The sequence below is a fragment of the Rousettus aegyptiacus genome, unplaced genomic scaffold (genome assembly GCF_014176215.1).
Source record: "Rousettus aegyptiacus isolate mRouAeg1 unplaced genomic scaffold, mRouAeg1.p scaffold_m13_p_16, whole genome shotgun sequence".
In the NCBI taxonomy this organism is placed as follows: domain Eukaryota; kingdom Metazoa; phylum Chordata; class Mammalia; order Chiroptera; family Pteropodidae; genus Rousettus; species Rousettus aegyptiacus.
This window is the reverse complement of record NW_023416291.1, coordinates 29,971,686-29,999,147: the sequence shown is the minus strand read 5'-3', so window position 1 is coordinate 29,999,147 and position 27,462 is coordinate 29,971,686. Positions and strand designations below refer to the sequence as shown.

General features: G+C 49.1%; 1 protein-coding gene across 5 annotated transcripts in view; it reads right to left on the bottom strand.

Annotated features, from left to right (window-relative positions):
- Positions 1-27,462, bottom strand: part of PTK2B (protein tyrosine kinase 2 beta) — a 105,733-nt gene that overhangs the window by 9,270 nt on the left and 69,001 nt on the right. For 4 of the 5 annotated variants that reach the window (XM_036233635.1, XM_036233636.1, XM_036233638.1 and 1 more), the window contains exons 3-24: positions 22,668-22,846; positions 22,047-22,134; positions 20,710-20,789; positions 16,380-16,442; positions 16,111-16,165; positions 15,542-15,682; positions 15,095-15,169; positions 14,409-14,510; positions 13,536-13,653; positions 12,978-13,017; positions 12,487-12,533; positions 11,597-11,647; positions 11,027-11,124; positions 10,275-10,359; positions 9,936-10,036; positions 9,533-9,648; positions 7,791-7,891; positions 7,516-7,605; positions 6,499-6,703; positions 4,013-4,121; positions 2,682-2,747; positions 1,393-1,518 (exon numbers count right to left, since the gene is read on the bottom strand). In XM_036233635.1, the coding sequence (XP_036089528.1) occupies positions 1,393-1,518; positions 2,682-2,747; positions 4,013-4,121; positions 6,499-6,703; positions 7,516-7,605; positions 7,791-7,891; positions 9,533-9,648; positions 9,936-10,036; positions 10,275-10,359; positions 11,027-11,124; positions 11,597-11,647; positions 12,487-12,533; positions 12,978-13,017; positions 13,536-13,653; positions 14,409-14,510; positions 15,095-15,169; positions 15,542-15,682; positions 16,111-16,165; positions 16,380-16,442; positions 20,710-20,789; positions 22,047-22,134; positions 22,668-22,846 (2,136 nt within the window). The remainder of the gene's footprint in view (positions 1-1,392; positions 1,519-2,681; positions 2,748-4,012; positions 4,122-6,498; positions 6,704-7,515; positions 7,606-7,790; positions 7,892-9,532; positions 9,649-9,935; positions 10,037-10,274; positions 10,360-11,026; positions 11,125-11,596; positions 11,648-12,486; positions 12,534-12,977; positions 13,018-13,535; positions 13,654-14,408; positions 14,511-15,094; positions 15,170-15,541; positions 15,683-16,110; positions 16,166-16,379; positions 16,443-20,709; positions 20,790-22,046; positions 22,135-22,667; positions 22,847-27,462) is intronic. The other variant, XM_036233639.1, reaches the window with a different exon arrangement.

The following is a 27,462-nucleotide window of genomic DNA, read 5'->3' as shown; positions in this document are numbered from 1 at the left end:
ATGCTTGTTACGTTCTTTTAGGCAGACTTTCCTTTGGAAAGTACTCCTAAACCCCTGATACGAAAGGGTTGTTGTTGTTGTTGTTGTTGTTGTTGTTGTTGTTTTCTTCCCTGCTTTACACTCTGTCCTTATGGAACTGAACAAAGTCCTTACGGTGAAGCAGGAATTAGACAAAGGTACTCAAACATGCAAAATAGCTTCTTTCTAAAAGGTCACATTTTAAAGCAAAACTCACTAAAACTCGATTAATTACAAATAAAGAATCAAGAGCAGGAGAGTGGAGGAACTGAACACTGCCTAAATTATAAGTGCACACTGCCTAAATTTAAAGTGTACACTTTAAAGTGCAGTTTTGTTCATGTTAAGTATATGCTGAGATATAAATTGGTTAAATTAATGTAAAAGAGAAAAATGAAGTAGGTTAGGGGAAAATTTATTCCACAATTGGTCTTGATGCCTAGAATTCTATATTACTCATTTCAAAGTTTTACGAAATTAAGAATAATGGCATCGAATATATCAACATACACATCTTACTACATTTTCTAAATCTATTAGAATAATCATATTTTTCCAAAAAAAATTTAGAAATGTATACTGAACCTGAAATATAGTGCATGATTACAGAGTTAGAGCTACAATAATAATGGCTTTAGTCTATTTTGGCACATATTAAGACTTAGTTTAGTAAAACATATTAAGTTTTCATGGCAACTGACCACAAAGGCTATTTGTACTGAAGGACAAATGGGTGATGACAAGTGACCAGAGGGCAAGCAAAGCTTTATATATATATATGAATTGACAAGCAGATGCTAATCCATGAAGTACTGGGGCCTTGTCGGCAGCTGGCAATGAAGAAGTGACTGGGGAGGGTGGCTTCGTCCCGCACTAGTCCCCCAGTTCCTTCCCACACAGCAGCAACTTTTACAAAAGCAGCACTAACAGAAGCCACAAGGAAGCCTTTCCTTTGACTGAAGAGAGATTGAGCAACCAAAGCAATCATGCAGGGAGGGGAGAGCAGGGTGGAACCTCCAGGATCTTTTAGCCTCTGGCACCTACAGGCTTGGGTGCCATCTGTCTGCAAGACTCCTCCCTACACCGAAGGCTCAGGAAAGGGGGAGATTTTGCATCATTCACTGCAGTACCAGGGTATAGTCAGGGGCAGGTCCGGGTCTAGACAGTACCCACAAAAGCAGAGCCTGGTTTGGCCCTAGCCTCCAGTGTTTGCAAAGGTGGGGGAGGCACAGAGCCGCTCTGTGGCCGGACTGATGCATGGAGGCATGGAAGGCACTTTTGAGCCTGAGCATGTAGGGTTCTTGGTGCCCCAGGTACCTCCCTCCATCAGCCTCCTCAGTAGAGGCTGGGACCCAGCATGCAGAACCCTCTTACCCGCATGCTGTGGCGCTTGAAGACATTGTGTCGTTGGAGAGGCGGTGTGTGCAGCGAGTTTACAGGAGATGGGTACTCCATAGGGCTGGTGAGCGTAGGCGAGCTGGCACACAGACCCTCAGGGACCTATTCAGGAGAAGCAGAGAAGCACCGCACATAGGGACAAGGCAAGAAGGTGGACAATTAGCTGCTACAAACACAGAACAAAGAAACAACACATGAGCACCATGGGAGAAACAGGACTTGCTCTCCAGGAGTGAATAAAGAATGCAACGTGAGCATTGCATTGGCCCTGTTCAGGAGACATGGCAGAGCAACATACACAGCTCTTGGCTAGGAGTCAACACAGTCACCGTGGCCTCTCATTAGTCTAATAGCACTCCCCCATGGCACTCTGCGTGTGACGGGCCCACGCATGTCACCGACCTACTAAGCACATGTCTCTTCCTTCAGGACTCTTCAGAAAAGAGTTATATTTTATAGTCATGTTACAAACTGACAGATATGATTAGCACACAGATGTGTGTGTATATATGTGTGTGTGTATATATATATACATATATATTTTTTAGTAACTATTTTAAACATCACAAAAGGGCATGTTTCTTCTTAGCAGCATTGCTTTTATCTTCCGCATCAAGAGTTTTTCTTCATGTGAAGAGCATTTAACTGCTGGTTCTTGGTTGGGCTTGTTTTGGCCCTGGGCAGTGACTCGGCTGAGAGATGTAAGAGAAGAAAAGAGAGGGGCCCCAGCTCCCTGTGACCAAGATGCAAGAGAGAGACACAGGACGGGAGGTAATCCCATGGTTGGTAATGACGAAGGTGGAGGAAAGCTCAGACAGAACCCTGCTCTCTTTTCACTGGCCACTTAGGTTCTGGCCAGAGCCTCTGTGGGGCGCTCCAGGGAGCAACTCCATTCTCTGGGGAACATCAACTGTCTTTAACTGCCTGGGACTCCTTCTCAGAAGGCTCTTCTCAGGGTAAGAGGCCAGGGAGGCTTTGGGCAAGAAGAAGTAGCTGTAGGCAGGCACACACACAGCAGCGAACATCGTGCACGAATGGTCTGGACTTAAGCCACGTCTTAGCTGAGCACAGCCTGGTAGAATTGCATTTTGATTCTTTTGATCTCTGGGTACTATGAGTTCAAATTCTTTTCTGGGCACTGATGCGGGCCATCTCCATTTCCCAAGCAGGCAGTTGCTGCTCCTCAAAGGCATGCAAATGAAATTTCAGGAAGGACCAAGTAGAGGAATGGCCCTGAACTTTCTCATCTTTCTGGTTACATTTACCTGGAATTGCAGCTTGGGAGCCAGAAGGTTGGTCTGTGGAGGGGGTCTGTACTTGGGCCGGCTGGGCTGGAGAGGGAACAAGAAGATAAGTCAGACCCTGTCACTCTCCTTGAGTGAGCACAGCTCCCCAAGAGGAGTATTAGGTCAGAGACAGGTCAGGCTCATTCATAATGAAGAAGGTGTGGCATAAAGTTGCCACTGCATCCACCGATTGAGCTGAGTGATGGGAAGGTACAAAGAGGCCATTCTCTCTGTCCTTCTGGGGGCCACTGCTCCTTGGGAGGGCTACTGATCTCCACGTGTGTGGTCTCTCTGGATGTGAGAGCACCTTCCAAACAGCAGTAAGAGCCACAGACACCAGAGGAAGGAGGTCATTGAGGGCTCAGGCACGCCAGCAGCTTCACAGAGGAGATGAAAACTGAGCTGGCCCCTCACTGAGGGCAGGGGGAGGGCACACTGGGAAGGGAGAGAGTGAAAAGAGACCCTGGATCAGACAGGGCTTTGTTATAGACTGAACATCTGTGTCCCCCTTAAATCAAATCCATGTGCTGAAGCCCTGCCCCACAGTGTGATGGTATTTGAAAGCAGAGCCTTTGGGAGGTAATTAGTGTTAAATGAGGTCATGAGGGTAGGGCCTCTATGGTGGGATTAGTGTCTTTATAATAAGAGGAAGAGACAGCAGAACTCTTGCTCTACCTGTCCTGTGATGACAGAGCAAGGAGGCGGCCATCAGGAAGCCAGAGAGTCCTCCCCAGACACTGGATCTGCCGACACCTTGGTCATGGACTTACAAGCTTCTACAACTGCCTGTGGTTTAACCCACCCGGTCTGTGGTATTTTGTTATGGCAGCCTGAGCTGACTGTTACACATACAGCCCTGCACGGCTCACCCCCCTAACGGCGTGGCAGTGAGGTACTGGCTTCTGAGCCCAGAGATGCCATGAAGGGTACGAACACAAAGGCTGGACCTAAGGGGCCTGGGGACACGCCCCATGCATGTGCTCTCATGGGTATTTAATTTACCCCTAAAAAAACACCAGAAAGGAAAGCGCTGGAGCCTCTGGAGGAAAGTGTTTCCAGGGTGATCCTGCCCCCGCTGCCCCAGCGGCATCTGCTGTCTTGCTGCCCCAAAGTCTACCTGCTGGGGCACCGACGTGGTGGGGGCTGAGCTCAGTGCCGGGAGATGGTTTGGTTGAGGGGCTGGGCGGATGCAGGGGCACATCTGGCCTACGCTGTGAGTGGGGAGTCATATAGTCAGGACAGGAGTGGGCCAGTCGGGGATCCAGCTCTGCCGTGACTCAGGAGACAGGTGAGGCCAGGGCTTGGCTTACCTTGGGCGGGGGTTCCTGAAATGCTATGGGCTCCAAGATTTTGGGAGGACGGTAGCGAGCATTCCTCTCCTGCTCTATAGCAATGTCCTTCTCCATTTGATAAATGTCACTGCAAGGGAGTAAGGTCAGATAAGGAGAGAGAAACAAGATCGAAACGCTCCTGGGGGCTGTTCTTTGCACTTCACCAGAGCCTGAGAGGCCCGGAGCATGACCACAGATCCCATTTCCATCTACTCTACAGCATTGACTGGGGAGACCCCTCCGAGACAGGCTGGGAGGGGGCCCCCGAGGCTGCCTCCACAGAGGGGTCAGGAGGATCACAGGAATGGATGGATCCATGGTGAGAAAAAGTCCTTGGAGAGCCAGTCCCAGCCCAGCCTGGCAGTGGAAGAGTGGCGTCTCCAGCCCACTGCCCAAGCCTCTCGCCCTCCTGTGCTGCTAAAGGCACTGATCCTGTGTAGATTTCTGACATCTCGGCCAACGTCACGCCCAAGGCCTGGACTGTACATCTCCCATATGCATCACTCATCCCCCTAGCACATGCCTGGTGTGTGTAATGGGAAAGGGCTATGGATCACTCCCACGTTGGCTATGTGCATGCTTCTCGCCTTTCTCACTCCATCCGGTGGTTCCCAACCTGGGAATTACAGATCCCAGAGGATTCTAGAATGACTGCAGAGGTCCATGAATCCACATACTCACATGTGCACCACACACTGTCTGTAGCCCAAGTATTATGTACTTTCGAAATAAATTTCTAGGCCCAAGCTGGGGCCGTTCCAGGGTGCCCCATCAGCAAACCAAAACTTAACACCTTTCGAGTCTCTTTAAATGCTATGCTTGACCAGAAACACAGTAGAACCAGTCAGCCAATCCCCAAATGCTAAGACAACTCTGCGCTCTATACTTACTTCCTTGCCCCTTATTTTTCATCCCATTAAAGCTTCCTGTTTTCTGACCCATTTTGTAATTCTCTGGACCCTTGGGAACAGAGACTGCCTGCTTCGTGGAGTGTCAAATAAACTTTGTGTCCCCTAAATTGTCTTCTTTAATCATTTTTAATAGTATTACTAAATATACAACACTTGGGGTGTTTTCAGATGTATATGTATTATAATGTATGTAATAAAAAATTCATCAGATAGCTCACCACATGTTGTCAATCAACAGATTCTAAAAGTGTAACTATCGTTATGTGGAGGAATTCTTAAACTTGGACATGAAAAGGGCCCTTCTCACTCCCCAAAGAATGGGAGACACTCATTAGTTTCCTTCTTTCCTCTAAAGGAGGACTGCCAGGCTGCAGCCTGGGGAATCCTGGGGTCACTGGGGTCTCTGGGCACCCTTCGGATCACACTACGAAGGCCGCTCCTAACTCTCCATGGCTGGGCACTGGCCTGGTGCCTCTGATGGACGGGCATGCCTCTCAGCCCAGGGAGAGGCACTTTGTCACAGCTCCCCGTGGCTCCTCAGCCCTAGAATGAACTGAGACCTCCCGCCTCGCCACCCCAGAGCTTTTGTCCTCTCAGGTTACACATCACAAATACTTTTCTCCTGAAATCCTTCGGTTTCTCAAATCTTCCTTATGAGGGACAAACAGGTGAGTCTAGGATTAACTGGGAGCATCAGTAAAGGGACAGACAGGGACAGAGGTGGGGTCCTACACATTGTTGGGAGCCCGTGCTTCTATGCACAAAGGCAGCATTCTTCCCACCCCCAACCTTGGGGTGTCCTCAGCACCCCACCCTGGGGGCCTCCAGGCTCTATTTTCTTGACTTAAAATTTGCCAGCATGTTGACTACAGAGCTTGAAGCCAAGTCTGGCCCCCACTTATTTTTGTATGGCCCCAAACTAAGAATGATTTTAAAATATTTTAACAATTAAAAAAAAAGAAGAAAAATATTTTATGATACTTAAAAATTATATGAAATTCACATTTCATGTCCCCAAATAAAGTCTGACTGGAACTCGGCTACACTCCTTCATTGCACACTGTCTGCGGCCACTCTCAGCTGCAGCGGCGGAGTGAAAGGCTTTCCACAGGGATGCTCAGTCTGTGAAGCACACAGTGTTTATTGTCTGGCCTTTTTCAGAAAAAATTTGAAGATCCCAGTCCCCAAGGAATAATGACTCTTTGGCACCTGAAGAGGATCAGACCCCCCGCACTGCCAAAACTGATCCCCCTGGATCTGGGAGGAGCCATCAAAGGTGCTGTGCTTCTGCTGGGCGGGATCACTAATCCACTTGGACACCTGGCTCTGTGTTGGTGAGAGGGGAGGTCCCCGTGCAAGTCTCAGGCCCACTCGTCACTGCCTTGACTGAGTCACCGGCCCTGAGACTGATTCTCTCATCCACAAGGTGGGAACGAGGACACTAGTTAGTCCTGTTTAGGGCAGTACGTCATAAATCTCTAGTTGCTGCTGCAGAGAAGCGTGGCTCCATGCGGGCCCTGCACCCACAGCCCTCCACCCCTGTTCCATGCTCACCTGAGGCTACACACGAGCTCAGTGAAGCGGGGCCGCTCACTGGGGTCGTAGTCCCAGCAGCGGGTCATGAGAGTGTAGAGAACAGGTGGGCAGAGGTCAGGCTTGGGGAGCCGGTCGCCCTTCTCGAGCACCCCGATGACATCCTTGTTCTCCAGCCAGAAGAAGGGCTGCTTGCCAAAGCTTAGGATCTCCCACATGCACACGGCTGAGGGCAGGAGGAGAGGGTTCAGGGCCTGCGAGGGGGGACTCATGTCTGCAGACACCATTCCACCCTCTCCAGGACCCAGCGTGGCAGCCAGCAGTCGGTCCCTGCTGGAGGGCCTCCCCCACGAGCATCACTGGGGTCCTGTCTGCCATGGTGGTCCTCTGACGGACTGGTCACCTGTATCTGTAAGTGAGCTAAGGTCCCCCTGTCTTTGCCCTCCACATGGAGCTACGGGGTTCTGTGGGATGAGGAGGAGTAGTCAGAGGCACATTGTTAGGACCACTGGTGCCTTATCTTAGGAGGAAGAGAAGCCTCTATCAGAAAACCAGAGTTTGAAGCTGACCCTTGCTGCCTATATGACCAAGGGTGAGGTCCTTATCTGGAGATTGCTGTAGAGAGCTGAGAGGGGTGATCCACGAGCCTGTGCGCTCTGTAAGGGTCGTCTGCCTATCGCCTGGTTCTGTCCTCTCCTTTCCCTGCACCTCTCCCTCAAAACAACCAAAACCTCAGAGTTGGCGTTTGGGGACCCCCTCCACGGTGTCCCCATGCAGTCCCTGGGCTCCTTGCTGGAGTATACACTCATTTTGAAGGCCTTTTCCAGGAACATTACCCAATACTGCTCAGGCCAGCCCCGTAGCCCACATCACCCCACCCCACCACCGGCCTCTCACTTCTGACACTTTTTGGTGGCTGCAGCAAAACAGGACCCTGGCAACCTGACAGTGGGGGTGCAGACCTTGCACCTCCTCCTAGCTTGGTCACAGAGGTGAGCATCAAAACTCGTATCCACACCTTCCCAAAACTCAACTCACCAAACATCCAGACATCACTGGCTGTGGTGAAGCGGCGGAAGTTAATAGACTCAGGTGACATCCATTTGATGGGCAGACGAGTCACAGAGGCTTTGGGCAAGGAAAGAGGTTTACAGGAAGTGTTTAGGGAAGACAGATTCCAAACCATCCAAAAACACAGCCTATTCCCTGGAGACTCAAGGACCTTCGGACACCGAACCACAGCCTTTTTTTCTGGGACTTTGGCTTCAGCGACCCCTCCAGGGACAAAGCAGTGGCCAGAATGTCCCCCTCACCTTTGTAATAGTCCTCCTCCTCAATGTATCGGGAAAGGCCAAAGTCTCCCAGCTTCACGCACTCAGCAGAGGCCACCAGGATGTTTCGGACGGCAATGTCCCTGGAAGAAGATACAGGGAGGTGATTCAGAATGCTTCAGAGAGACGGACAGAGAGGTGGACAGAGAGACAAAGAAGAGTGCTGGCCAGGGATCCAGCCTCTGGAGCACAGTCAGGCAGCTTCTGTCCGTCAGCCCTTCCCCGACCCCCTGAATCATCTCACGTAGGAGCCTGGGCCGACCGTCTAATAGTTGCCACACACAGGCCCTTTGTCACCTCCCATCACCCTTTCTCATGTGTCTCCAAAGCGACTTGGTTTTTGGGTTCCTGGGACTTGCTCCCTATACTCTCCAGCCTGATTCCCTGCATTCTTCCCCCTGCCAGGGATGCTGTCACCCTGCCGATTTTCCAATTTTCCTGGTCACGATTATTCTCTCCTGGTTCTGCAGTTCCACAGGACTGTGCAGGCTTTTGTCATGGCTCAGAGCAGCAGCAGCTTGTAGCTAATAACCTGGACGGAGTGCCAGGAGAGCCCAGAGGAGCCAAGTGCTTTTCGCACTCCGAGATGTCACATAGAGACCCTTGGAACGCTCTGGGACAGAGGAGGAGACGGGCACGAAGAGCTGAAGGAACTTGCCCAGCACATTACTGGTGGGAAAAGGGTCAGCCCAGGCGGCCCAACTCCAGAGCTGTGCTCTCACCCTCCCAGGGGAGCACTTGCTGACTCAGTTTACCTTATGCGCCCGCATCCCTTCTAACCCCAAACTGGTTCATCTGCTTGTTTCTCACATGCGAGCTCACTCCCTGTCATTTGTTATTATTACTGAAAAGATGACTTTAAAGCATGACAAGTCACACGATGGAAGCAAATCTATTATCTTACCACCTTCGCCCCATAACTATCTACGTCTCGCATTTTACCCGTGTGCTGGAAGGTAAGCTCCACAAGGAAAGAGATTTTTGTCCATTTTGATTATGACTTTATCCCAGATCCTAGGACGGCGCCTGGAGGCACAGGGTGGGAGTTTCATAATATTTGTTGAATGAGTGAATGAATGAATGTCTATATCCCCCAACATTGCTTTGCATAGTATCACCCACGGGGTCACAAGCTGACATCAGCGGTGCTGGATGGAAGACTTCGCCTGTATGCCCACTGTCTCCTGCAGGGGGTCATGTCTCCTGAGGCGGGGACCTCCCTTCAGGAAATGGGAATAAAGTCAAGTGGAAAGGGGCAAACTCCACAGCTGGAAGGAGGATTGAACTGGTAGCCTGGGGGTGCTGAGGACTGGAGCTGTGCCAGCTGCTCTGGCTGGAAGGGCCTGGACCCCAAGACCTTCCCAGCACTGCCCTGGCTCAGGCCCTCCTGCCTGAGCCATGTGCCACCAAATGGGCTAGTGGGCGTAGAGTAAGCTAAGAGGAAGCGGGAAGCCATTTCCTGAGCCCACAGAGGGGCAAGCTGGAATGCAGTTATAACAGGCACTTAGGACTTTAGATTCACCTATAACAACATTCCTGTGAGCTACATATCACTATTTCTGCTTTTCAGATGAGAAGATGGGTTCATGGAAAGTGTTCAAGTTGTCACAATAGGTAGGACCAAAGACGGAGTTTCGACACTGTGTCTGTGGGACACCTAAGCCCTGCCTCTCCCCAGCCTCCCCAGGATCAGATTGAGGGCCCAGCTCCCTCCTCAGCCACACCTGTGGACACAGTTGATGCTCTCCAGGTAAGCCATGGCCTTGCAAATCTGCAGCGAGTACAGGACGAGGGTGAGCACCTTCATAGAGTTCTTGTTCCGCTCCAGGTAGTGTCCCAGCTGCAGGAAGGGGGAAGGTGCCATCAGACCTGGCAGGGCCTCAGCATGAGCCAGGAGCCATCCACAGGGAGGGGATGGTGTGCAGGGAAGGGTAAACCAAGGCTAGCAAAACAAGGGGGTCCAGCAATTTCCTCAACTAATAGTCTCTGGGTTGCTTCCGCTGAATACAGAAGGTAGAAAGCTGGGAGTTAAGGGCCCCTCTCTCTAAAAGCCTCCCACCCGGAAGCCTTGCTCAGCTGTGTCCCAGCTGTCATCCCAGGGTTCCTCCTCTGCCAGGTCCAGCTCACCTCCCCATAGGAATACAATTCCATGATGATCCAGGTGGGCTCCTCTTCGATGATGCCTATCAGCTTCACAATATGCGGGTGGTCCAGGTTCTTCATGATCACTGAAATTGGGGGTGAGAGGGGTGGGCCGGAGCGGCTCTAAGGTCCAACATGAGAAATGCGCTTTGCTGTCCCAACTGGGAGAAGCGAGGAGCCGCACCCCTCCTCTCATGTGGGTCCCGGTGCTGCCCACACCCTCCTCTTCCTGAGTTCCCGCCCCTCTCCCATCCTGGAGGTCTGTGTCCTCTCAAGGCCTTCTCCAGCTCGTGGGGGTTGGGTCCCTTCTCAGAGGACACCTACCTGCCTCACTCATGAACTTCTCCTTGTTGTCGAGAGTGCAGTCTTTCTTACAGGTCTTCACAGCTACATTGATTTTCTCCCCTTTCTGCAATGAGAGTGTGTTCAGGGCCCCTCAGTCCAGCCCAGTGCCCAAAAGAAAGTGTCCCTTCCTGGCGTCACCATGGTCTTCCCACAGGCTCACTGACACTGAAAGGTGACATCTGGTCTCTGGGTCTCTGCACAGCACATTCTTCCCTCTTTTTTCCTCTTCTCGTTCCTTCTCCTCTCTTCTCTGCCCTTTCTCTCTTCCCTACTCCCTTCCTGATCAGGATATATTAAGACTGGAAAGAACTTCACGTTAGTTTTTACTTTTTTTCTGCCCCTTTCCTTTGGTTCTGCCTTTTTCCCAGCCTGGTGGCAGCATAACCACAAAGGCACACCTTGTCCCACCCCACTGGAGTGACCTCAAGACTAACTCCTGCCTCGGATCCTCCCTTCCTTTTCTTAGAACTGTAAGTCCCATCTGTATTCTCCCACCAAAAGTCAGTCACCCCTCTCCTGGTGCTGTCTCTATTTTGATGCCAGGCATCACCATCCTTCTTGGAAACGACTCTCATTTCCATCACTCCCTGGATATTTCATAAATATTGCAAATACCAAGTGCATGAAGACCCATTCATCGTGGCTGCCACATTCAGCCCTGGAAGAGACACACTCCTCTCTCATCCTAGAGGAAGTGGAAGGGGCATGTTTGGGAAGAGTCTGGAACTCACGTGGTTTGTGTAGACACCTTCATAGACCTCCCCAAAAAAGCCTTCGCCAAGAATACGATTCAGAACCACATCTTCCCGGGCAATGCCATACTGTGGGCCTGCAGAGATGGAGAAAGCAGAGTCCCAGAGTTCAGAACCTGGCAGGTACCCCTGAAACTTGAGTGTCCACAAGCCCTAATGCCAGGCTCTGCTCCCCTCCTACCCAGGTATTACCAGACTTCCAGCAACACGTCAGCCAAGATTCAGGGGCTGGGCTGGGAAAAGTGTCTAGAATGTTCCATTGTTTCAGATCCAGGGAACAGCCACCACCCTGTTCCCTCTGAAAGCTGGCCCCACATTCTTAGGATCCCCATATAACCACAAGCACAGGAAAGGGCAACAGACTACGGATAAAAGAACAATCTCAGCCTTCAAATCAAAGGTGCCTAGCTAGGGTTTGTCTCTGTTGGAGCCACCCATGGGAGACGACAAAGGAAGGAAATGAAGTCCCCCTGTGGTGTCACATGTGTCCCCATAACGCCACTTCACGAGGCCCTGGCTGTGGCCAGCTTGGAGGGGTTGAGAATCTACCTCCTGGCCTTCGCAGAGTCTCATCAGGGATCTCAGCATAGATGTCTGATTCTGCAAAGACAGGAAGAGGACATCCCGTGGGCGAGATGCCCTCCACAGGCACCAGCAGGAACCAGATGTGTGGCTCCCACATCAGGCCAGTGGAACCGAGGCTGACATCACGGGGAGGGGAGCTCCTGTCCCAGGTTTCAGAGTGGCCCCAGGGCCCAGGGTACCTCGGCTAGAGTTCCTGCTTGCTACTGCCTGGTTGCATTATTTAGGGCAACTTGGTTAATTTGTTTTGGGGGAATGTCCTAAAGATTGAGGAAAATAATACCTGTTATGTATTTAACACTGTTACAGACCGAATGTTTGTGATCCTCTCAAATTCATATGTTGAAGCCCTGACCTCCAGTGTGATAATATTTGGAGGCGGGTCCTTTGGAAGGTGATTAAATTTAGATGAGGTCATGAGGGTGGGGTCCCCATGATGGGATAGGTGCCCTCGTAAGAAGAAGAGATCAGAGCTCTCCATTTCTCCACCATGTGAGGCCACAGAGGGGCGGCTGTCTGTAAGCCAGGAAGAGCCTCATCAGCATGTAACCACACTGGCACCTTGACCTTAGACTTCCAGTCTCTAGAACTGTGAGAAATCAATGTCCGTGTTTTAAACCACCCAGTCTGTGGTATTCTGTTACGGCAGCGTCAGCTGAGTAAGACAAATGTGGTGCCACATACTAACTACTCAATACACAGTAGCTATTATAATTAATGGTATTTTAGGCCATCGTTGAGATGTTATAGGGGAAGTTTGTTTTTCTGTAATTTTTAGGGATCCATGACAATGTCACAAGAACAGGAAGAAGAGAGGCTCTGGGCACAGGCAGAGGACAGCAGACAGACAGGCTTACCTATGCTGCAGCTTTCTGAGAGGTAGGGCCGCTGAACCTCCACATTTCTGCAGGAGGAGATGAGAGAGCAGGAGCCAAGTGAGCCCAGAGCTTGGCAATGCTCCCCTGGGGCAGCCTTGGCCCCCCTCTTCCACACCCCCACCTGGAGGGCCAGCTGCGCTGTGTCCCCTGCCTGCCCGGAGAACTAGCCTGTTCTGATGCCAATAACCTGGGAGCATGGCCAAGGCTGCCAGGGAGCAGGAGGGAGGGGACGACGGTGATCCCCCTAAGATGATGCCAGGCGGCATTAGGATATCGGAATATCCCTGTGAGAATTACTAAGAGAACTTTACTGGTGAGAAATCACCACTTATGAAATGCTGGGGTTCCGGTGTTTTCCTCTGGGGCTCAGAAACCAGAAACTGTGGAGCTGGGGGGTCCCAATTAGGTCTGGCTTCTCTGGGGAAGAGGCTGAGCGCAGGGCCTGTTCCCTGCCCTCTGCTTATACTCACAGCACGGGGATCTGGGGCAGGCTGTTTCGCTTCTCACCATCTGGGGAGAGAGGACAAAGATAGGGAGCTGGAGCCAGGGGCACGAAGTCCTGGATGGATGGCTGACCTGCCTACTATGAGCCAACACAAAGGAGACACCCCTCCCTGCCATTCTGAGCTCTCTGAAAGTTGGTGTGAAAGCTTGGTAGCCTTTGACCTGAATGGGAGTCTTCTTTGTAGAAGAAATTCTTAGGCTTCCTCCTGTCTCCTTCTACAAGTTCCCCTGACCTCTGCTTCCTGACCCCGTCCCCAGAGACACACCCACGAGAGAGACCAGTGGGGCTACACACATCTCTCCTTCAGAAGCTCGCCCCCAGGCCTTTTTTTACCAGTAGGGCCAGGGCCTGTAGCTTGGGACCCAGGATGGGACCACAGAGAGTGTCCTGCGGGGCTGGGTCAGCACCTCCATACACTACCAAAGCCACTTCATTCACATATCGGTCAATGCTTAGCTTCCCATGCTGTGTCTCGGGGGCTTGGCTCAGCTGTGTGGCCATCTGCCTGTAAGTGGAAACGCACCTTTCTTGGGATGAATGATGAGAGAGCCTTTGTGCTCTCCCTGCAGCCGGCAGTAACCATCTATGAGGTCAGCCATGTTCTCGGCCTCTGCCAGAGAGGAAGTTTTGATGGACAAGGACTGCAGAAAAGAGACCAGCCGAGGATGAGACCCAAGAGCCTTGACTATAGTTTATCCCACACGTGACTAAAGAAGAAACTGTATACTTGAAGGAGCAGGACCTGCCATCTACCCCAACACAGAATCCACCCCACTCCTCTCCTGGTGTTCGGCTTGAATGTCCTACAGCCACCAGGGGGCGCATTTGTCATCCTTCCCAACTGACCGCCTTAAACTCTAGGCGAGCCAGTTCCAGTTCTGACTTATTTTGAGAGCGTAGCACAATGCCTTGTACCTACTAGGTACACAAAATACAAGAGCAGAAACTGAGAAAAGGGAAGAGGGAAGGCACGGGGTAGGGGACAGACTAATGAAAAGAGATAAACAATCTATTTGCAGTCTGAGGTCTCTGATTCTTACACCCAAAAAGTCCCAGGTTCCTGAGATCTTGATTCTGAGTCATTATTCACTTATTCAGAGTTAGGCCTTTGATTTGTATCTCAATTCTGGTCACCTTTACCTTCCCCCTTCCTCCCCCCAAAAATCTCCCCTAACTTTTTTCTTGACATTTTTTTAAAACAGTTTTGCTTCCTTCCTAAGATATCATCCTTATAGTTTATCATTATCCTGGTACCTTGTTTAATAACTAAGTGCAGTTTTTCAACCAGATTTTAGAGGCCAGGGAATCCTTGGCCTCCTGCCCGCCTGAGTGAGAACACGCACCCTGCAGTCGCGTTCCCTTGTTTCAGAGCTTCCGGGAGCCCAGAGACGCTCACCTGGGGGGCGCCTTCGATGCCCAGCTGCAGAGCCGCTTGGTCTTCCTCCAGTAGGAGGCACCTGATGGACTTGATCTGCTTGAACTCGGCCAGGCAGGTGGGCTGTGAAAAAGTGGGGGGCCTTTAGACCATGTCACTCCTGATATCAAGCCATGCACATTGGTAGTGGGGGGAGGGGCACAAGGAAAAAATGGGAACTGGGAATCTCTCAGGGGGATCAAGAGAGAATCAAAGACTATTAGGGCTAGAAGGATCACTTAGTCCAAACCCCTCACTTTGCAGGAGAGAAAATGTGTCTGGAGAGAGCCAGGACTTGCCCAAGGTCATATGCCAAGTTGGTGGTAAAGCCAGGACTGGACCCAAGTCTTCTGACTCCCAGGGGATTGATGGCTCCATCTTGCCACTGAAAGAACAGCTCTTTCGTCTGAACTGTCCTTCCTGATCCTCCTCCCTGCAAACCACTCCTGCCCCCCAGCCTCTGTGCAGGGGATAGTCACGGGGAGTAAAGAACCATCATCCCCAAGCTATTATTCTAAACACTCTCTCTACAGCTGTTCATACCAGGAACCTCTCTGTTCTCAGCAATGGGGCAGGGAGAACTGATGGGGCAGCCAAGGGCAAGGGCAGCAGAGAAGGTAAACTGCTCAGCCTGGGGTTAGGTGGGGCCTACCCCAGTCTCTCTCTACCTTTGCATCTTGACTTGTCAGCTGGCGGATGCCTTTAGGGCCGATGACCAGGTCCACAGTGATGTTCCATCCTTGCTGGAATAAAAGGAGAGAGGGGACTGTATGCCCTACACTCTGCTCTCTGCATATTTCAGAAAAAATTTAAAAGCCTACCAAGCTAGACACAGGCCACCGTTTCCTGGGTTCTTGAATGGCTCTTCAGGCCTTCCACCTTAAACCCCTGCCATGCAGATTACCCCCTTCCCAACATCCTGCCCACCTCCCAGAGTTGGAACCAAGATTTCAGTTCCCTTCTTGAAGCAAGAAGATCAATGTTAGTTGCATTTTAGGGCAGGTCAGTACAAGCAAGAAAACCCCCTCGTGGCCCCGCTTGATGGCCTTGTGGTCCCCTTTCCCAAGAGGCCTGGGATTCAGGTCTGGGAGAGAATATCAGGGTTGTGTCATTACAATGAGTTCACAGCGATAGGTCTCCTGGTCGATGTTGGCAAAGCCAGCGAGGGTGTTGAAGAACTTCATGACACACTCCTCCTCCCTGAGCGAGGCATACTGCTGGAACGTCTGCTGGATCATCTTCCGGAACTGCTTGGGCTGGGGGTGGGGCATGAGGGGATGGGCAGGAGTGAGCAGGCTCCTCCGAGCTCTGATTCCTTCCCTTAGGATCTCACGGAAAGCCTGCCTGCTGCTTCTGCCATGAGAGCAGCGGCGACCTCTCACCTAAAGCATACACCTCTGTTGTCTTAAGGGAGGCTCCCCATGGCCCTGGGACACAGTGTCCCCGGCGCTCAGGCCACATATCTAACTGGCCTCCGATGTGGAACTGGAGCCAGGTTTCCTGACTCCCAGCCATGGAAAGGGCCCACCAGATGCATTTTGTGTTCCTATGTCCCGATGGCCCCAAGTAGCACAGACACCCTGGCTGTATCCCCGAGTATCCCCAGCCCAGTCCCTTCAGCTCTAGTCGTGGGGCACAGCATGAGGAGGGTCTTTCCGGGACCCTTAACCACTGCTTCCTTTACCTTTAAGTTCTCCTGCATCTGCTTTGGGAAAAACAGGTCCAGACCCACTTCTTTCCTGAAAGAAGAAGAAGAAAAAAATATCATTTGACTCCCCCTCATCCCTTACCTAGGACTTCTAGCCAATCAGGGCAAGGTGAGAAGGCTTGAGGACCAGGGAGATGGGGCTCGCCTGGCTCTGGTCTGGGGGTGAGTGGATTAGGGAGTGATTAGGAGAAGCAGAGCAGCAAGAAAGGAAGAGAAGAGAGGCTGGGGCTGGTCTCAGGACTTACTCCAGGAGCTCAAAGTTGGATTTTTTGTCAAGTGCGTTGTGGGGCATGTCCTTGAAGAACCGCCTAGAGAGAGAGAGAGAAGTCATGGAGATGCCGATGGCTAGAGAATGAAGCCATCGGAGCCAGGCCACCCAAGGACGATGCGTTGGTCTAGAAGCCCCCTTCCCCTGCCAGGTGTGGGATCACTGAGGAACTAAAACACATGAAAAATAACAGCAACTTTGAATGATTAAGGATGTGGTGAATGGGAAAATGTTTAATTAGAAAAAACAGGTGACTCAGGTACATACTTCGGTCATCCCAATTTCTTGAAATCCAGCTCATTCCCTATATCATTGATTGCTCTTCTCTCATACACCGAAGATCAGTCATTGTGTTACTTCTGATAAAGGTGCCCAATCACCCAAGTGTGCCATGATCTGTGTGTTTCTAACGTCTGGAGCTGTTAAGCATCAGCGGGATGTCTGGGAGAACAAGTCACCACTGCTACTCAGATGTACCGCTTTCCCCAGATACTGTGCTTCACAATCTTCCATCTCAGCTGCTGTCTGTGAGCACCCAATGATCCTCAGCCTACCCCAACTACTATCGCTGAACGAAGCTACATCAGCTAGGCGGCTGGTAGTTCTCTCTAGCCCAGGTCTGTCATTTTGACCAGCTAATACCAGGTGGATAGGCAGAGGTCCATGATAGTTACCCAGGTAATGACAACAGAAAGTAAAGAAACATCTTGCAAAATCCAGTTGGTTTTGTTTTTCTTCAAAAAGCAATAGAATTAGTAACTCATCACCAACATCTTAAAACTATTAGACAAAATGCTTTTTGAAGCCAGCCGAGTGTTCTTTCTCTAATCTTTAGCTATTATCAGTTCCTACTTAACTACTATTGGGTTACATGCTCACTCTGAGATTTTAGGTCAGAGTTTTCTGGGGCTCTCCTGGGGGTGGGCAATGGTCCTGGATGTCTAAGGTGAAAGCAAGGCTATTTGGTTCTTCAAACTGGGCAGGTACTAATTTCCAGCAGGTAGGCCATGAATTTCACATTTTAACTTATTGGAGGGACATGTAGATGAAATAATGTATTTGGCATTTATAAAGCACCTCCAATAAATCAGTAAAATTTGATTAGGCATCGTTAGGATTCCAACAATACGACATTCTGAAGACAGTGAAAATATCAGCGGTTGCCAGGGGTTGGGGAGAGGGAGGGATGACCAGGTGGAGTAAAGAGGATTTTTTGGGCAGTGAAACTATTTTGGATGATACTATAACAGTGGATACAGGTCATTATATACTTGTCAAGACCCAAGAATGTACAACACCAAGAGTGAACCCTAATGTGAACTATGGACTTAAGGTGGTAATGACATGTCGACGTAGGTTCATCGATTGTAACAAAAGTCCCACTCTGGTGGGGATGTTGATAGTGCCTGTGTGGGGGCAGGGGGTACATGGGCAATCTCTCTACCACCCAGGATCTAAACCTGCTCCAGAAAATAAAGCCTATTAAAAATAAATTAAAAATAAAAAAAAAGTAAGGATAAAAAGAAAAAATAGTTCAAATAATGAATAATTATGGAATACTTCGGTCCCTATCATTGTTCTAAGTACTTCAAATAATTAACTCATTTATTCCTCATAATACTACTATAAGGTTGTTACTATTATTATCACTCCCATTTTACATATGAAGGAACTGAGGCACAGAGAGCTGAAGTGACTTGCCCAGTAAACACAAGACCTGAGAACTGCCAGGCAGCCCGACTTCAGACCCATTGCCCTTCATCATTATGCCCAGCTGCTCCTTGATATGAGTTGAGTCCACTGAAGATCCATTTTGCTAATCCCATATCTTGTGCATATATCGTACTTCTTTTTTGATCCAGGAAAGGATTTTTTTTTTTTCCTGGAGACATATGTCTGTCGGTGATACAATCAATGATGTTAACAGGACAAGGGACTTCTGCCCATGTCTGTAGGTAGACTGTGCTCTAGAAATTTTTCAGGGGAAAAAACAAAAACAAAAAGCACAGCCCTAGAAAATTCTGCTTTATGGCCCGACTTGCAGAAACATATCCATGTCTCTTGGTGAGAAATAGTTATAACTTAACTTTAAAATAGTTCATGGCAATATATAGCTTTGTATTCAACTTTAAAAATCATAGGCTTGAACAGTCTTCTTTTATGCCTACAGAATAGATGTTTTCCACATCCTCTGCCTAATATCATGTAACCTGTGCCTCAGAGGTCAGCTAGCCAGAGCAGGAACATTTATCTGACTCTGTTCCTCAGACCCAGGAGACGTGAAACAACGCGTCCCTGTCATAAAACAAGCACAGGTTCTGGAATAGATCTGAGATGATTGGACAGCAGACACCACGAGAGTGATGCGCCTGGCAAGACTGGAAACGGAGCCACCTTAAGTCCATAGTTTGCATTAGGGTTCACTCCTGGTGCTGTTGGAGGAGGGCCAATCACGTCCCAGTTGCATTTAGCATCGTGCCTGGTGCTAAATAATAATAGCTATTATTATACCAATAATAGTTTGGGGAAAATTTGAGGAAATAGGAACATGACATTTAATGTTAAAGGGTCTTCTCTATGCTGCTATTTTGCTATCCAGAGATGGTATTTTGACAGGTGACTTAAATGATCAGAGTCTCAAAGTGGTACTAGAGTCCTGGGTATGAGAGCTACAAATAAAAAGGGGAAAATAAGCTTTTCCAAGGTGTCAAATTTCAGAGGAGAAGATAAGACTGTGTAAGATGCAGTATAGGAGCTGTGGTGGTCTTGGAAGGCAGAAAAGGGCTCTTGTAATAAAGTAAATTTCACAGACAGCCCCCAGTCTGCAAGCATCGGATGCTCAGGACCAGTACCAGCTGCAGCGAGGTGGGTTGTCTTCTAATTGGCATCACTGGCTGCAGACTTCCTCTGCACAGGGGACCACAGTTTCCCCTTGCTTGCTGAGACAGAGTCACCAAGCGGGAAAGCAATGAGGAGCCTTCCAAGGAGCCTTCAGTCTTTGACCTATTCTGTCACAAATGCCAACAGTCTCAGAGGTTGAGATAAAAGTGGAACTTCCCTTTCCCATCCCATGGGCTCTCCCTGAGGGACCCCTCAGCACTCTCCCTAAGACCTGCGATGGGAATCAGTATTCCTCAGTGGCCCCCAACTCTGCAGAAGCAGCAGCGGGGTCTACTCCCTGGAACTTTAAGATCATAGTTAGGGTCAAGACTTCCTGGCACCACACTGCCAGCCAACCAAAAGTAATCCCTAGCCAAAGTTCTCCCTAACAATGGTGCTGAGAGTCCTTCTACCAACTCATGAGGCTAACTGCATCTAAATTGTCTGGGAGACTTGTCAAAAATGCATATCCACCCAGCTCTACAAAACCAGCGTTTCCAAGGATAGGGTTAATGTTGTTCCAATTTAATAAGCTCTCAGGTGATTATAGTTTGCAACCAGATTTCAAAACCACTGTTCTAAGACAGAAAAAGAGATGGGAGGGTAGAATTGGCAGATGGATAGTGATGGATGGGGAAACTGAATGGTGCTGCTTTGGTCGAGAAAGTGCTAGAGCAGGTTTAAACACGTCACCCTTCCTGCCCAACAGCCAAGAGTAAGACCCATTTCTTAGACTGTCATTCAAAGTCTTCCACCGTCAGCCCCAACTCATCTCCCCATGCTCATGTCCCACTATCCTCTAGTCTGTTCCTTTTCTTCCGCTGGTCTCTGGGCCTGGAATGTACATGCTCCTTCGCCCAACTCCCCCAATACCCACGGACGGAAGTCTCCGGCCTCCTTCCTGGAGCAGTTCAAACCACCTCTTCCCGAAGCCCTCAGGCAGGGTTAATGGCTCCTATATGTATATCTGTTTGGAATGTATTTCTTCCTGCCTTGTGTTATGATCAATTGTAGACATACCTGTCATCTCCCAAACGCTAAGTTAGAGGGCCTTTCTGGATGATTCACTAATTCTGTGACATGTACTAGTGCCTACGGGAGCTAAGGACCAGCAGCAAACAATGCAGATGGAAATCCCAACATTCCAATATCTCCCATAATCTTGCCTTAAGATCAAAGAAAAGTTTACTTAAATCAGGCATCAGCAGTGGCAGACAATGGGAAGGGGACACCAACCAGAGAGGACCCAGTACTCCTATCCCAAGGACCAGACGGTGAACCTCTCAGGGTCCGACCATTGGTTGGCCACCATTTGCCTCCTCCCAGCTCTCACATACCCACTCCTGCTTCCTACCCTGGAGGAAAATTGAGCTGGCCAGGAGGGAAGGCACAGGCACCATCCCTAGAGAGGCCTTGAGGCCACATACCTGAGCTCCAGACAGCCCAGCTGCAGGGCCATGCCCTCGCTGACCTTGCTGGCATAGCGTTGCATGTAGTCATTCCGGAGCTGGTGGAGAGAAAGGACAAGGTTGAGCCTCCCACCCTCTTTCCCCATTTTCCTGAGCAGAGGCCCCAGGAGCTGGTTGGTGCCTTGAAACCAGTCCTGCCACCCTGTGCTGTCTTTCTCACGCATCCCACCATGCACAAGCTCGGAGCAGAGCATGAAGAGCAGAAGGCGGAAACTCACACTCCGCTCTGCCCCTGCCTCCCTCCAGAACCCCGGGCAGTACTGGTCATGCCTCCACAGGCTGAGGCTTTCGGGTTTTTGATGTGCTTTAGACATGTTCCCACTGGTTCCATGAGGCGGGAAGTTCAGATTCCCCTCCCTGACTCCCCATTTTGGAGCTATGAAAACTAGGATTTCAGGGGAGGAGTCAATAATTTATCCAAAGCCTTGTTGATAAGCAGTGACAGGTGTCATCCACTGTACAAGAAAAGTCTGGCTTTGTCTCCAGCAAACCAGGAGAGACATTTAGGAGGGAGCTAGGACCAGACAAAACAGAACAATGGCAATTCACATTTACTTGGCATTTATTCTGTGTGCGGTCTTGTCCTAGGCACTTTACATGCACTATAGTTGGAGGTGTGTTGGAGTGGCTTCAAACAGCTCATGAAAACCAGTTATTAAATTTTCAGAAAATTTTGAGAGCTGGCTGATATCATATCGGTAGCTTGAAACTGGCCTATTTACACCATGGAAATTGGCAAGTTCTCCAAATCAGAAGGTTTTTTTTTTTTTTTTTTTTTTTTCAGGGAAATGGTTTACCAGTGCACTGCTAATGATATCATTTAGTCCTCACAAACAACCCTATAAAGCAGGTATTGTTATTATTATCATCCCCATTCTATACCTGCTTCATGCAGGTAAATTAAACCCCTGGGGGTACTGAGTTAGGAAGTGGCAGAGCTAGACTAGAAAGCAGATGTGTCAGACAGCAGCGCCTGCGTGTCTGAAAACTACGCCTCCTCCTTGGACCTGCTCGGCTTGCTTCGCCAGATCTCTCGGCAGGACACAGCCGCTGGCAAAGTCCAGGAGGAACGGTGAACATATGGGGCGGAGTTAGCCAATAATACTTAATTAGCTGTGAGAAAGGCAGAGTTGGACAGCTGACCAAGGGCTAAAGAATGTCCCCAAGAGAAGTTTCCCGGACTGGGACCTCCAAAATCTGGGCTTTGCTCTTCTATCTCCCTAGGAGAGGACGGGTAATACTTGGCATTTAAGCTGTAATAGGACCCTGGAGTCAGAAAGATAAAGTACTCTCACCTGTTGGTAAAAATAAAGCAGTGTGGTCCTGTCTTTTTTCAGGCTCTCCATGAAGTCCTCTGGCAAGTAGCGGATTTGAAGGTCATACCTGGGACAGGAAATGCAGACGCTCTGGTGTTTAAAAAAGGAGTGGGGCTCACTGAGGGCAGAGCAGCCTCACCCCCCACATGCAAGGGGCTGTCCATGAGGCTCCTGGACCCACATCCAGGATGTCTGGTGGGGTGGAGGACCACAGAAGACAGAGGGGAGGCCAACAGATGGTGGCTGAGCGCTAGTCCTGACTTTCCACCCTTCTCCTTTGTGGCAACCATCTTCCTTGGACCAGTCCGTGGTCTGGCTCACTCTCCTCCCTATGCTACTGTTCTCCTTCTTCGCAGTCCAGTAGTGTCCTGTCTGAGGACGGTTCTAGATATCTGCCCTGGGATGGGGAGGTGCTGTGAACCCATGTTAAGCCTTGGCGAATACATGCACTGGAAGCTGTAGTAGGACTAAGCCTAACTTGCCACTCGGATTTTCTAGAAGATTCTCAGAGGCTAGGAAATGCTTCAAGGAAAAACGCCCAGGGCCTCCCCACTCCACACTCATTTTCTGCCATTCCGGAGCACTGGGCTCTTCTCCTACCTCCATTCGGCTTCCACATGTAGACACTCGTACTTGTCCTGCACCTCACCCACTGTCATCTGCGGGTGCAGCCAGTGGATCTCATCCGACTTCATGTGCTTCAGCCTCAGCCCATAGCACTCAGCCAGCTGGATGTTGGGCCCGATCCGCCCGCTCAGCAGGATGGAGGCAATGACCTCCTGCAGAGGAGAAGAGAGGGACGCGGCTCAGAGGGGCCTCCTTCTAGGCTCCCACAGTCCTCATGCAGCCCTGGAAATGTGATTCTTTAGGGTGAAGTCCCATCTTAATGTGTTATTCATCTTTGATGCTCTAGCACTTGGTGCAAGGCCAGATACACAGTAGGCTCTATTTGATAAATGAACAAACTGGAAAAATGAGGCAGAGACAAAGGAGCTGAATGGAGAGAGCAGAAGTGAAGGAGAAAATGCAGCAAGGCAAAGAGCATGGATTCTGTGCTTCTGCATTTCATTCCAACCAAACCAATTAATAATTACTGAGCATCCGCCATGTAAAAAGCACCCTCTGAGTGGCTTCCAATTTAGCCAGCATTACTCAGGGTCTGTAGTAGGCATTTCTAGGCACTTTGAATCCATGATTTCATTGAATCTATACAGCACAGGGAAGTGGGTGTTACAAGCCCCATCTAGCTGATGAGAAAACTGGTGGAGGTCACGCAGCTCACGCATTAAGCTGGGATTTTGAACCCTGGGCCACTAGACTCTGAGGATTTCTACTAGACTAAGCTGTTTTGTGGGATGGTGTGGCTGGGCAAGACAGAAGGACAGAACTCACATCAAGGGATTGAGTGGCACAGTTCCCACACAGGAAGCATGGCTACAGGGAACAGAGTGTTGACAAGAAGTTAGGCGCCCTCCTTATTCCAGCTTTCTTGACCACAAGTCAGCCTGTCCCACATCCTGATGACTGAACAAAGGAGTAAATATATTGAGGATAATGACAAACGGGTTTTATCCTGTTGGAGAAAGTACTCTTGAAATATGGAGAGGGGAAGGCAAGAGAGTACCCTTGATGAGGAGCTGGAATTTGAAGGATTGGTGAGAACTTATAGTGTGTGTGTGTGTGTGTGTGTGTGTGTGTGTGAGAGAGAGAGAGAGAGAGAGAGAGAGAGAGAGAGAGAGAGAGAGAGAGAGAGAGAGAGAAGGAGCGAACATACCAGTACTTTTTTTTTTTTAATCGAAAAAGCTTAGGATTAGTGACATCCTGATAGTCATTCGCATACCAAACACTCAGTCTTAGTTTCCAAATCTTTCTCCACTAAAAGGATCCAGGGCTCCTTGAAGAAATGTCTGATCGCAGGGCTGGGGCAAAGACAGTATACGATAAGCCTGGGATAAATATCTTTTTGTGCTAGAAAAAAGGAAGTGTTAAGAGAATGTTGGGGCTATGCAACAAAGGGAAAAGTATCAGCTTGAAGGGGCTGGCTGGCACTGGCCAAATCTGGAACGACCTAAGAATTAAAATATATAATGACAGGAATAGATTACACTGCACTGAATAAAATAGAATCTGAGATAGATAAGTAAATAAATGGGGAGGAAGGAATGTTCTTCCTTACAGTAGAATGCCAACTAGTAAACACAGAAGAAATGGAAACAGAAAACCACCGTTTGGCAACAAACTCAGCATTGGTTGGTTTAGGCATGATTCATCAATGGATGATAAAGCTGGAGGGCGGAGGTCTGATGATGAATAGGATGTTGACATTGTCTTAGCATATCTTCCCTCAGACACTAATCATATACCAAGGAAAAGCTAGCAGACACAAATGACTGGGTCATCAGGTTAACATCAGTAGGAGAGGTAAACAGGGCAAGTCCCTCACCTTGAGGCATCCAGAAGAGCACAGCATCATTTCTGAGATATTTCTGCCCAGGCTTCATGGCTGAGTCTAGTCATGAGTCCTGGGGTGAGGGGTCTTCTCAGAGACCAACAGAATAAAAAGCCTGTACTTTTTCAGACTGATAAACTCTTCCAGACTGAAGAAGACAGCTGAATACAACTGTATTCCTGGACCTGAGGGGCTGGCTGGAACCCTCAGATTTGTAGCCAGTTGGTTAGAAGTGTGAGTGGCCTAGGAATCCCGGTGTTCAGGGCTGGGGTCTGAGGATAAGTGTCTTGTAGGGGACTGTGCCCTCAACCTGTGAAGTCTCTGCCAGCTCCAGAATTGCACTGTGTCAGAACTACATCACAAAGCACGCCAATCCTTCAGTTGTGCGCAGGGAGAAACGACGTTGCCCACTACAGGTGACAGAAAGAACACTCACTCACTTTCGAGTCACACGAACCCAGAGTCTGAGCCCAGTTCTGACGTGTACTTCGAGGAGCCACAGTCTCCTCATGCTGTGCCCACCCTTGTCACCTGAAGCTGCAGAATGGGTCCTTCATTCAAACCATCAGCAGTGACCTAGACATCCTCAGTCTGCAAAGCATTGTTAGGAGTTCGATGAGCACACAGACTCCCTCGCCCTGGGGAGCTTTTATTTAGTGGGTGGCACGAAGCAAGTAGCTCAAATCGAGGGGTCTCAGAGTGGGGTAGGGAATCAGTTTACAAGAAGAACAAACAGTGAGCTTTGACATGATCTCACTGTGGAGGCTTTCGGATCAGCCCCGTCTCCTTCATCCTTTGTCGCCTCTTCCCATATCTTCACAGCTCCTCAAGCAAATAGTGGGAGCAGCAAAATCAACTCTGCCCACACTCCATAGATTGTCATTAATGAGTCAATATTTCTTTCTCTATTAATACATCGCTTTTCAAAAACAACAGTATGTCAACCTACTCACTAAATTGCCCTATGTAACATGATAGGAAAAAAGAAAAAGCTGTCTTAATTTTATCAGTTGCTATTTAGATAAGACCAGGATTCTTTTTTTTTTTTTTTTTTTGCTACAGAAAAACCTTTACTTCCGCTTACATGAAGGTTACTGAAAAGCAGGCCCTGGGGCTGCCCATGGCTCACAGCTTCTGATACTTTCTTGCAACAGTGAGGTATCTATAGCTTTTCTTTCTGCTTGGCTACCATTGATTTATTTGCTTTAACAAATAGTGTGAAGACCCCAGACAGCCTTTGCCTCTCTCCCTATTCTCTGGCATTTCTCTTATAGGTCAGAAACAAAGAAGGGGTAGGACTGGATGATTGTCCCTTTGTCCAGGATAATTTCTTTCCCAAAAGAAAAAGTTCACCGAAGCAATTAATTACTCAATCCACTTTCTCTCTCCTTTATTGGTACTTGGTCACATTTTTTTTTTCTATTAGAAATTGATTTTTGTGTATAGTATGAGGTATGGCTTAAAATTAATTTGTTTTCACAAGGATGTTTAACATTAGGTGACTATATGTGTGGGGCTGTTTCTCTTCTCTTTTTCTATTCCTTTGATCTAATAGTCTATCCTTGTCGCTCAGTCACATTTTATAACTTCTTTGGTAATCTCCGTAATCTCACAATTTTCTTAGGTTTATCTTTTTTAAAAAAACAAAACAAAACAAAACAAACAAACAAACCCTAATCTTGTTTTCCTGAACTTATAAAACATATTTCAGGTTAGTGGCTGGGTTTTCAGAAACTTCATGACAACTGAGACCCCCGCCACCCTCCATCAGAATTGGCCTTGCCTTGCCAAAGGTCACACTTCTTACTGGAGGCAGACTGCATTCAGGGACTGGTCACTTTAGGGGTGTAAAGGCCTGTCCTTTCATCCCAGTTTGGGACAGCTCTGCCGGGCCATCCCTGCTCCAGAGCTTCCTGAAGTGTGACAACATCAAAGCCCAACTTCTCCTTCTGCCTTCTTACGGTCCTCACCCCCTAGGTGAGTTTCGAAAGGGTATTCATGACACGCCCTGTGCATGCGAACCTCCTTCTCAGGGTCGGCTTTTCTGGACTCTGACTCGAGGCACTGGCCTTCAAATTCCTTTCCAGGCTTGCTTGAACTCACCCTCCTTACTTTTTGCTTTGTGAAGACAAAATACTCCTCTTTTTAGAGATAACTGAATTTAGAATTTTAAAATAGAAAAAAGTATTGCCTGAATTCTACCTAAAAAGATGTCAGTTTGAGATTGAGGACATTTTCAAACAGGTGGCATTTGTTGAAAACCCTCATTGGCTCTTTGTTTCTACATGCTAGGATACGGCCCAAACCCCTCAGCACGAGGTAGAAAAGATCCTGTGGAATCTCCCTCCACATGTTCTCTCCAGTCTCATCGCTCACTCCCACCATGCTGTACTCTAAGCTCCAGCCTCCCAGATTTACTCTCTTCCTTCTCCAAGCACAGCATGCTCTTCTTGCCTATGGGACCACTGGTTCCCTCTTCCTCCTGTCCTCTCGTCCTGGTGAGCTGCCAGTTAGCACCCTGAGTCCTGTGGGAAGCCCTTCCTGAGTCACCCTGAAGGGTTTGTTCCTTCCCCTGGATTCCCAAAGACCTCTGCACATACATTTAGTAAGATAATTGTTCTGGATTAGATTCCGTCTCTCTAAAAAAGACATGTCGAAGTCCTGTCAGCCAGCATCTTAGAAATATGATCTTTAGAGACTAATAAAATTAAAATGAGGTCACTAGGGTGACCTCATCCAATATGACTGACATCCTTATAAAAAGGAAAAACCTGAACATGGAGGGAGCCACGCTCACAGGGAGAATGTCGCGTGAAGACGGAGGATTTGTGAGCCGCATCTATGAGCCAAGAAACGTTAAAGATGGCCAGCAAACCTCCAGCAGCTAGGAAGAGACAGGGGAGGACCCTCTACAGCCTTCAGAGGGAGCATGGCCCTCTTGACACC